This window comes from Littorina saxatilis, linkage group LG2 (genome assembly GCF_037325665.1).
Source record: "Littorina saxatilis isolate snail1 linkage group LG2, US_GU_Lsax_2.0, whole genome shotgun sequence".
NCBI classification, from domain to species: Eukaryota; Metazoa; Mollusca; class Gastropoda; order Littorinimorpha; family Littorinidae; genus Littorina; species Littorina saxatilis.
Window position 1 is genome coordinate 47294444 of NC_090246.1, and position 12144 is coordinate 47306587.

General features: G+C 40.4%; 1 protein-coding gene across 1 annotated transcript in view; it reads right to left on the reverse strand.

Moving 5' to 3' along the window:
• LOC138959086 (uncharacterized) overlaps positions 1-12144 on the reverse strand; it is a 54501-nt gene that overhangs the window by 23210 nt on the left and 19147 nt on the right. Inside the window, exon 2 of the mRNA XM_070330436.1 lies at positions 364-532. Within this exon, the coding sequence (XP_070186537.1) occupies positions 364-532 (169 nt within the window). The remainder of the gene's footprint in view (positions 1-363; positions 533-12144) is intronic.

Here is a 12144-nt window from a genome sequence, read left to right on the forward strand (position 1 = left end):
AGCGCGGTAGTTATAGACAGGTTCAACTGTACCACCCATAACAACCACTTATCTATAAGGACCATTTGGTTGGTTCCCAGCGCGGTAGTTATAGACAGGTTCAACTGTACCACCCATAACAACCACTTATCTATAAGGACCATTTGGTTGGTTCCCAGCGCAGTAGTTATAGACAGGTTCAACTGTACCACCCATAACAACCACTTATCTATAAGGACCATTTGGTTGGTTCCCAGCGCGGTAGTTATAGACAGGTTCAACTGTACCACCCATAACAACCACTTATCTATAAGGACCATTTGGTTGGTTCCCAGCGCAGTAGTTATAGACAGGCTCAAATGTTCCACCCATAATAAAACTCACTTGCAAATGCTCTCTAGTTTCTGAACAAGAAATATGGGGTCGTCCAAGTTAGCTATTTCAAAGTCTGATGTCTTCTCCATGTCTCCAAGATGAGCTGTACAACCAGAGACGATCTCGTTCAGGGTGGAACACTCCGAATACTCGCTGGTATCCTGGCCGAAGGAGACAGCTGCAACATCATATAATGTGTTTTCTGCATCAGCAATTTCAGTTCACTCTGCAGGCAGCTGCAATATGGCTGTCATGAGATCAGCTTAACTGACAGCTGCTGCATCCTGTTAAGATTCTAGCTGTAAAGAGGTTAGAGTTACTGAAATCAGTTTACACAATACATAATTGCATGGGTGCAACCTGGAAAATTCCAAAAACCGGCAAAAGTTGGGATCCAGCTTTTTTAGTATTTAAAATGCCCCCAAAACCCTCTCCTGGAACAAAAACATCGGCAGCCGATGAAACCAAAAACCGGCTGCCGGCGAGTAGCCGGCAGAGTTGCACCCATGTAATTGTTTAGATATGATTCATCCAAAGATTCTATTTTTCATTAGATTAGTTTATACACTACAAGATCATTTTCCATGTAGTTCAGATACGGTAGCAGCAAAATTATGAAAAGACTATATTTTGCTAAAGAGAAATCTGTTTTCACATACTGGTTCAGACAGTTGCAACATCATGTAAAGTTTCTATTTTTAATTATATTAATTTAAACCGCAGTGTTTTGTGCTACGACAACATGTAAAGTTTTTAGATGTAATGAGACCGGCAGATTCTAGGAAAACAGTTCAGATATAGTTATCTTACATGTTGCTCGAACATGACTGATGCTGCTGAGACCCAGTTAAGTTCTCAAATACTGCTGTTCATTCACAACTTTTGTTGTTTTCAACCAACATGAAGAGAGATCAAATCAAATTTTATTTTTTGAGGGTTGTGGCATAAAGAATACAACGAGCTTTTTCTCAACCAGCCCTCGCCCAAAGAGGGGACTAATCGAATCACATATTTACACGGACATTCACCTACAAAAAAAGGTAGAGAAAAACATGAATATTTACACATTATATATTATAATAAAAAGAAAACACACCAGTAACCAGGTTAGGTAAGTTTAAATCAATATTTCGGCATGTAACTGCCTTCTTCGGGATGGTATGGAAAGAATGGAATGACCGCACGTGATGTACAGTGTAATGAATTGTTAACAGTTATGATGATTAATGACGTCATAATATTTCTCGTGCATTTTGTCTTTCTCTGGCGTTTTCTGTCTAGCTGCTTGTCTCATATCACACAAACACACACGCATATTCTCTCTCTATTCTATTGATCTCTCTCTATTCTTTTGATTTTGGCCATAAAGTGGGCCCCGAATGAACGGCGATCGAGCAGACTCGAAAAGTGAGAGCTGAGAACGATCCAGCTTGTCCTTGGAGTTGAGTCTAAGGGGATAGATCGTTCCCAGCTTTGTCATCCAGAAGAACTCCCACTTTCTGCGGGGTGGTACATCGTCAGGATGGGACCGAATCTGCTCGATCACCATGCATCTCAGATCGTCCACCCCATGACCCGGCCGATTGAAATGTGTCACATGTGTGCCAGTGCTTTGGCGGATATCGGCAAAGTGCTTATAAAAGCGCTGCTTTAGGTGTTTTAGTCTCTCCCACATACTGTGTGTTCAGACACTTGTTACACCAAAGCATGTAGATTATGTTTTTGCTTTGGCATGAAAAGGCGTGTCTGAGGCAAAAAGACTCCCCCGTGCATTGGCTGGCAAACATGGTGCCAGGCACAAGATGAGTTTTGCACATCATGCATTGTGTTGCTGTACAGGGTAACACCCCGGTGTTCTTGAGTCTGGGACAGGGATGAAGGCATGAGTATGCTCTTCAGTGACCTGGCGTTGCGTTCCCCGACCACTGGAGGCTCTGGTGCAGCTCGCTTCATCCTGTCGCTCATGTTTGTCATATCTTTGTGGAGTTCCCCCAGCCATGTTCGAAGAGGAGGATTGTCAGGATGGTGGGTGACTACAAATGGAATCCTGTCACTTTTTACATTTAGTCAAGTTTTGACTAAATGTTTTAACATAGAGGGGGAATCGAGGAGGGTCCTGGTGTATGTGTGTGTTGTTGTAAAACAGTTTCCTCTCAGATAAAAACTCGGTCATTGACCCCGGGTAAGAAGGTCAGTGTCTGGACAGGCAGCTGTGTTCAGATTGCAAGTACTGGTCATTGACCCAGGTCTCAAGGCCAACCAGCGTTTACAATGCATCTGCCTTTGAGCTGACCGCCCATCCAGAGCAAACATATTCCCCCTCTGTATTTTTCCTTTGATGTGCCTGCTATGTGCCAGTGCCACTGATCCAGTTTCTGGGAAATGTATAGGTCATTGACTGCAGGGATACTCATTAAGACCGTTTTCTAAATTATGTTAACACCAGCTTTGCTGACCAACTTAGTACAAGTAGTGACAGTACTACTGCTGTCAATTATTTCCCTTCAACTAAGGAAGTAACAAAAAACAAGTGCGTAAGGCGAAATTACAACATTTAGTCAAGCTGTCGAACTAACAGAATGAAACTGAACTCACTGCATTTTTACATCGTCAGTCCACCGCTGGATGCAAAGGCAGTGAAACTGACAAGAAGAGCGGGGTAGTTAAGTTGCGCTGAGAAGGATAGCACGCTTTTCCTTATCTCTATTCTTTTTTATATTTAGTCAAGTTTTGACTAAATATTTTAACATCGAGGGGGAATCGAAACGAGGGTCGTGGTGTATGTGCGTGTGTGCGTGTGTGCGTGTGTGTGTGTGTGTGTAGAGCGATTCAGACTAAACTACTGGACCGATCTTTATGAAATTTGAAATGAGAGTTCCTGGGTATGAAATCCCCATACGTTTTTTTCATTTTTTTGATAAATGTCTTTGATGACGTCATATCCGGCTTTTCGTGAAAGTTGAGGCGGCACTGTCACGCCCTCATTTTTCAACCAAATTGGTTAAAATTTTGGTCAAGTAATCTTTGACGAAGCCCGGGGTTCGGTATTGCATTTCAGCTTGGTGGCTTAAAAATTAATTAATGACTTTGGTCATTAAAAATCTGAAAATTGTAAAAAAAAATAAAAATTTATAAAACGATCCAAATTTACGTTTATCTTATTCTCCATCATTTGCTGATTCCAAAAACATATAAATATGTTATATTCGGATTAAAAACAAGCTCTGAAAATTAAATATATAAAAATTATTATCAAAATTAAATTGTCCAAATCAATTTAAAAACACTTTCATCTTATTCCTTGTCGGTTCCTGATTCCAAAAACATATAGATATGATATGTTTGGATTAAAAACACGCTCAGAAAGTTAAAACAAAGAGAGGTACAGAAAAGCGTGCTATCCTTCTTAGCGCAACTACTACCCCGCTCTTCTTGTCAATTTCACTGCCTTTGCCATGAGCGGTGGACTGACGATGCTACGAGTATACGGTCTTGCTGAAAAATGGCATTGCGTTCACTTTCATTCTGTGAGTTCGACAGCTACTTGACTAAATATTGTATTTTCGCCTTACGCGACTTGTTTTAACTTTCTGAGCGTGTTTTTAATCCAAACATATCACATCTATATGTTTTTGGAATCAGAAACCCACAAGGAATAAGATGAAATTGTTTTTAAATCGATTTCGGAAATTTTATTTTAATGATAATTTTTTTCTTTTTAAATTTCAGAGCTTGTTTTTAATCCGAATATAACATATTTATATGTTTTTGGAATCAGAAAATGATGAAGAATAAGATGAACGTAAATTTGGATCGTTTTAAAAACAAATTATTTTTTTTTACAATTTTCAGATTTTTAATGACCAAAGTCATGTCGGTGCCACATAATGCTGACACACATGTTCCTGTGCATAGTTTATGGATAACGTGTAGTTGGGAAGTTAAGAGTAGAAATAATTAGTATTTAGTGTAGGAGGAGGGTTGGGGGTGGGTAGGGAGGGGGTGGGTATGGTTTACTTTGAGCAGGTCGGTTTCAGTTTTAATAAACAATTCTAGAGAATTGTGTATCTTATATTCGAGTCTTTCGTGTTTTAGACATTGATGCATTTAATAGTTTTAACGAGTTGCCTTTTGTTTTATCATTCTGGTGTTTATCTAGATGTGCTGTGTATCTTATAAGAAGTTCTTAAAAGTTCGAAGTTATTTTAGCATATAGGTTTTTTATGGTCTTAACAGTTAAACATGTATTACGTTATCATTAAGATTCATGCTTTGTTAGCACTAAGCAGTTGTTTTAATCAGTCTGGCTTTCTCTTGTTTTCATCTTATGAACATTCTAAATGTTAGACTAACTTATTGTCTTGTACAGAATAACAACTGTGTGAATGGTGCTATACTGAATGAAAGAGTGTGACATGAAGTTCTTGTACATCATTGTAAAGAGTGTGAATGACGTTTTAGTTTAGATGTCAAGCGCTTAGAGCAAGCCTTTTTAACGAAAGTTTTTGATTTAGCGCTATATAAATGTTCTTATTATTATTATTAAAGTCATTAATTAATTTTTAAGCCACCAAGCTAAAATGCAATATCGAAATCCGGCCTTCGTCGAAGATTGCTTGGCCAAAATTTCAATCAATTTGATTGAAAAATGAGGGTGTGACAGTGCCGCCTCAACTTTTACAAAAAGCCGGATATGACATCAAAGGTAATTATCGAAAAAAAGAAAAAAACGTCCGGGGATATCATTCCCAGGAACTCTCATGTCAAATTTCATAAAGATCGGTCCAGTAGTTTGGTCTGAATCGCTCTACACACACACGCACAGACAGAGAGACAGACAGACAGACAGACACACACACACACACAACGACCCTCCTCTCGATTCCCCCTCTATGTTAAAACATTTAGTCAAAACTTGACTAAATGTAAAAACACGATCCAGTATATGTGATAAAGAAGAAAAGACAGACCTTCAACAAGAGGATAAGGGGTGCAACTCTGCAACTCTCCTGAATCAAAAGCATAAAGATCACCTGTAAACAATTCTAGGATCAGGAAATCTGAACATCTGTTTGTTTTCATTAGGAAATAGAAATGAAATATAATGCTTTTGATTATTTATGACTTAAGTTAAGCTGTGACAAATTTGGCTGGTATGCAACTTTTATACTTCTGCTTGATCTAACAGTAACAGTAATATTAATAACACACACATAAAGAAAAAGAAACAAAACAAGAAAGCAACTTAGAAACAAAATTTGTAGTCAGCTTTTTATACTTGGTTTTACACAACAAAAAAAACAATTTAAATTGAGAAAAATTGCTGATTTACTCTTTTGTTTAAAGTGTGTGTTTATGTGGTAAGTAAAGTTCCATAGTAAATTACTTTGTAAATTGTGTGGTAGGGGGTACATAAAGGGGGTAACTTTCAGTGAGGTTTAGTGTGTGATTGTGTGACAGGGTGTGAATGTTTTGATTTCTTGCTTCTTTGTGGCGGCTTTTATTTTAAATTCTTTATTAAAACAAGGTTAATTATCATTATATTAAAATATAGCATTTTAGTCATCAAGTTTTGTGTGTGTTTGTGGTAGTAATTAGTAATGCAAATCCACATATGCATAATAAGTATGAATGTACGTCTTTTGTGTATGTGGTTAGCACGCGACGAACCACTGGGGCGGTTGTAAGAAATCCCTGCCGGTTGTGGGCCGGTTGGGATTTTGGGGGGCCGGTTTAATTTCCACGCCGGGCGTAGAAAGGGGAATGTCTTGCCTAGTTCTGACGACGTTTCTCAAAACTGATGAAACATCGTCTGCCATCAACAAACAATAGTTCGTAGAACAACCAAGCATCCTCCTGAACTTGAGAATGCTAAAGCCGATGCCCAAATTCTAGAATCGTGCACTATTGCAGGTGCTGGAGGAAGGGCTGACTGCCCCCCCCCCCCCCCTTTTCTGGGATCAGTTTTCGTTTAGGCGGCATGTTTGTTATTTTCGGGGAAAGCGCGAAGGGAGGCAACTCTCAACTGGCTTCGAGCATTCCGAGTTGCGAGCCTTGGAAACTCTTTGGTACTAGAGGCACAAAGTGTCTAATTTCGTCTGCTACACATCGCTTCGCAATACATCGATAAATTAGCATTCAAACTACTGTAAATTGAGAAGTACTGACGATGTCCGGATCAAATGATAGAATAATCGGACATTGACCACTTTGTCCTCCTGCATGAAAAATGTATAGGACATTTGAAAAAAATATCCTCATATGTCCGATGTCCGACGTGGATGTGAGGCCCTGCAGATAAGGTCAACTTAGATAAATAACCCTTTTCACATGAAGTCTGGTTGAGACCTGAGTGAATAAACCTTAAGATTCGTGAGTTACGTCTTCCGGATAACCGGAGAGAGCGCCAACCTCACTGACTTGTCTTGATCATGGCTGACGAAAAGAGTGAACAATGTCTTGCAATCAGCTAGACCAGGAAGACAGTCCTAACTCAAAAGAGAGGAGTGAAAGTTCAGAAGACAACAAGACATGTCTTCCGAGGCGAACGAGTAATGAAAAACGAATCTGTGCGTCTCCCACTTGAATAGAACAAAAGAGTTCCAAATAACCAAAAGTGTAACACCCTCCGAGGAGTGAAGCACTAAAAGATAATGGCTTGAGTAAACCACAGCACCATAGTCCCAAGAGGTAGACGCTAATTGTTCGTAATGAACCAGAGGCAAGAACTTGTCCCTTGTTCAATGGATAGAGGCATGACAAAATGTCGAAAAAAACATCTGGCATTTACTAGACTCCTTACAAAGAAGAGTCGAAAGAAACGTCTTAAAGCCGAAAACAAAGGAAATAATTTGCAGTTTCGACGAGTATGCAACCTCTCATCAAAAGATGAACCGAGATTTGCTCAACAACCCAATGCGACTTAAGCGAAAGCGGAAAAGGTCTTAACTTAATTTTCACTAGCAAGTAGCTATGAAATTTAATCGATCAAGGCTGGAAGCAAGCGTCATAGTGGGCGCTTGCTGTAGTGCCGAACATGGAATGATCAGTGACTAAGGCTGTCCACTCAGAACTGATTAGGACGAACTCTCTAGGTGACTGTTAAAACATAATGCCAAAGTATGTGAAACCTCGGGAAGGCGTGAAGCCCGAAAAGCCTGGGAGATAGATGTCAGCTCTAGAAAGGCGTGACCGATCTCCTCCCGATAAACGAGTGATACCTGAGTAAAAGCTCATGATAGAGCATAAGCGTTCCTGAAGTTCCTTAAACTATAAGGGACACTCACCCTCCTATTAACCGAGGCTGTGAACCCAGCCTGATCCAATCGGTTAGCCAAAAGTAGACTACTGCTGGTGGCCATGACCTGCTTTGAGTGTCTACCCAAGCATGACCAAGCGTATGACGCAGTACTACTTTCTGCGTTAAGAGTCCAAGTCTAACAAAGACAAGGACTCAATCCTCAGGGGTTGTGGCAGAAAAAGCCAATGAATGATCATGGCTATGAACTGGACGTCGTTACCCGCCGAGTATGTTAGACAAGAGTGCCGTAAACCGGCAGTTCTGTTGCCCTCAAATTGACTTTAAATACTTCTTGCCAAGACAGAAGAAGATAAAAGAAAGTCCGAACGAACTCCTTGAGGACAAAAATGTGTGAACCCAAAGGCCGACAGCTAGCTGTCGTGAACGACCTTCTCGCTACTTGAATTTGAGAGTCTGTCATCTGCTTTCTAACCTAAGTAGAATGCTGATCAGATTCGTAGTAATCCTGAGTAGCAGCAGGAAACGACAAAAAACCAAAAGTTGTAAACAAGAAAGATCTCACCAACAGCTTAGCCAGATGTACCTAGGGTCAATGGCCTTCCTCACAGGAGGCCAAAGGCTGAAAAGCCTAGAACAAGTACGGACACGTCTGAACACAAGCGTTTGTTTGTTTGTTTATTTGTTGCTTAACGTCCAGCCGACTACGCAGAGCCATATCAGGACGAGGAAGGGGGGGATGAAGGGGGCCACTTGTCAAGCGATTCCTGTTTACAAATGCACTAACCCATTACTTGTGTCCCAGCAGGCTTTAGTAAAACTAAATTAATACCTACTGGAAGATTACCAGTTTCCAGTATGTTAAAATAGGCTTAACCTATCTACTGCTGGACTTACATCAGAACACTAACAGATTAAACTATACATGAATCGCGAGACAAGCGGCAAGAGAAGAGATTTTTGGAAAAAATACAGGTGAATGAGCAAGAAGGCAGAAAAAAGAAAAGAATTCATGAAGTAAAAGAGAGCATGACAGGAAAGAGGAACCAAAAATCTACCTAACAGCAAACTAGAAAGCTCCTGCGGTTCCAAAAACAGGAGGGGCCTTTAATTTCATAACCGCAGTGCCCCACTGCGGGGAACACAAGCGTGTTGAAGTAGGGAATGACTATACCGGCGGTATGTACTGCGCATGTGCGGGCTGCCGGTGAGGGGAGATAACTACCAGGGCCTTGACTTCAAGGTTTTGTTTTGTTTTGGGAGTTACCTCCCCCTGTTACCAGGGACTGTACTTCAATGTCTATGACTAAGCATCAAACGGAAGTTAATGCCATATATATATGTGAGTTGGAGTAAGAATATGCGATTCGATGGTGACGACTGTGAAAGAACGATAATTAGATGAGAACTCCTTTTTATGTTCTTATTTGTTCTTGTTGCCCCCTTATGCAATACCAATACTGTTTCTTACCAATACTGGCATACAACTGTCCTGGTGAATGCCATCCTGAACTCAGGTCAAAATGAGTTCGGCTCATTCTCTCCCTGGCAGCCGGGATGCCTTGAGTTTCCTTGTCTGGCAAGGAAACCAATTTTTTTTTTACATATTTAGAGCTTTTTGTAATGTATTATTGATATAAGCAGATTTGCGATCGTTGATAATGATTTTTCATGGTGTTTTGTAATTTTTAAATTACAAAGTAATTGATATGTAAGACAGTTTCAAGCGAGCTATTTTTCGCGGCTGTATTTACTGTGCAAACAACTCTAAATATGACAAAAGTGTCACGTGATAATCAACTGTTTGGTTTCGGTGCTAACTGGAGCAGACGATTTTTTCTGTAACCAGTTGACAGTGATGAAACCATATAATTATTACGGTCTCCTTCCGGCAGCAGTCCCAAAATTTCGACTTGTTTTGACCTTAGAACGATGTCTTTATCATAACTGTTAACAGAACGGAGATCACTGTCGAAGTCGGCCAATCTGCAATCATTTTCGTCTCGCGAACACTGATCTCAAATTTAGATCAGTGCTCGCGAAAACCACATGGGAGATAACTCTGTATTTTTGTTTCGATAGATTCGTGTAGGACTGTAGCGTCCGGTCAGGGAGAGAATGAGCCGAACTCATTTTGACCCGAGTTCAGGATGTGGTGAATGCATGCCAAACCAATAATGCATGCTACCTCGTCCTCCATATCAGTAATTGATGTCGTGCGCCTGCCATACTAGTATTGTCACGTTAAAATTATGCCATAACCAGACCTGGGAACCCCTGTTTTGCACTGAGTATTCTCAAACAAACTTGGTGTATTTTCAGAAAAATGAACGTACTCCACACAGCATTTGATCGAACATCCATGATTCAAACATGCTTCACACGCGTCCGCCACATCGTTAATTAAGTTTACCTATACTGTATACAGTCGAGATCGCTTTACACGAAATGAAAGGGACCAATATTTTTTTTCGAGTTAACGAAAATTATCAAATTGATCACTTTTTTTTTTTAAAAGCAAGATAAAGAAGATAAAACAGTGCCATACCTTAAAAAAACAAGAAGGGCAAAGCCCATACGACTCACATGCTTGACCTTGACCTTTACATGACCTTGACCTTCAGGGTCAAATAACTAAACCTAGCAATGACATCATACACTAAGAACTGCTTTACACATTTTTCCTACCAAAATACATGTGACCTTGACCCAAGGTCAAGGTCATCCAAGGTCATGCAACACAAAGCTGTTAATTCAAGACATAGGAAGTACAATGGTGCTTATTGGCTCTTTCTACCATGAGATATGGTCACTTTTAGTGGTTCACTACCTTATTTTGGTCACATTTCATAAGGGTCAGTGACCTTGACCATATGTGACCAAATGTGTCTCATGATGAAAGCATAACATGTGCCCCACATAATTTTTAAGTTTGAAACAGTTATCTTCCATAGTTCAGGGTCAAGGTCACTTCAAAATATGTATACAATCCAACTTTAAAGGACCCTTGCGACCTTGACCTTGAAGCAAGGTCAACCAAACTAGTGTCCAAAGATAGGGCTTACATTGCTCTGTATAGCATACATAGCTAAGGTTGCCATTCTCGATAACTTCAGAAAAAAATGTGAAAATGTGAAAAATGGTCGTTTTTAAGACAACAATTACGGCCCCTGTGACCTTGAACTTGAAGTGAGGTCAAGTTGCCGCACATGTTTTTTGAGATCTTGTAACCATACACCATCAGGCCACATCAGGTGTTGATAGACTTAATAGTGTCCAAGAAATATCCAACGTTAAAGTTTTCCGGACGGACGGACGGACGGACGGACTGACGGACGGACGACTCGGGTGAGTACATAGATTCACTTTTGCTTCGCATGCGAGTCAAAAAGCCTCTGTAGTGCGCGGCGGACGAAGTACACGGTTCAGTCAAATTCGGCAGTTTTGTCGTCTGCTACAGTTAATTATTTTGTTGTACACTTTAATTCCCCACAAAAAAAGATTAAATCCATTGCAGTGTTTAAAATCCATTGCGGTGTTTATGAATTCACACAGGACGAAAGAAATCCGTCAACTTCAACTGTTTGACAGGCTCACTGCACTTTCCGACGAACCGTTCAATTCTTGTGTACATTTAAAACAAATCCTTTTTTCAATTTTTACTGACAAAAACTGTAATCATGGGTCAAAATACTGGATCGGCTTCAAGATGGGCTTGTGAATTAAAGTAGTCTAGGAATTTTTCTCGTCGTATTTCTTTCCCACTGACCGTACTGATCGTATTCTCGACAATCATGCGTACAGAATACGGCGAAATCGTATGGGTTCCCAGGTCTGCATAACAGTACGGCTCTATGTCATGCACATCTCTTGCCATATACAGTAAAACCTGCATCTAGCGGATCCTTATTTCGGCGGACACCTTAGCATAACGGACAATTCAAGTGAGGACGGATGTATTTTACTCTCAAAAACACCTTAGAAGAGCGAACGCGGACACCTTTTTTGGTCCCGATTGGGTTCGTTACTTGTCAACAACGGACAAACCCTTGAAGCAGACAGCTTTTAGCAGACGCTGGTCCGCCATCTTGGTTCTGCAAATACAATCTCGCTGGCGATGTGAACGCGCGAGAAGCTTATTTTGTAAGCCAATGACAGCACTTTAAAGAAGTTAATTTTTGTATGGTGCACGCCCATTGGTCGATGCCGTGAACTCACCAACATTAATTTTTGGGTTTCTACTTTCTGTATTGTGGTGCATCTTCGTCTCGTCCTTCGTCTTCGTCTCATCATGCCAAAACGACAAATTTTGACTTTAGAAGAGAGTCGATGTCATAAAGACCGTTCAAAAAGTTGCTGATGAGCTGAATTGCGGAAAAACTCAAATTTCCAACATAAAAGCTGATCGAACACAAATTCTCAGTCAGTGGGACTCCGGTGCCAGATCGACGGCAAAATGAGAGAAGAAAAACAACCTATGATGAGTTGAACGAAGAACTCTTCGAGTGGTTTTCAACAGCTCGATCAAAGAA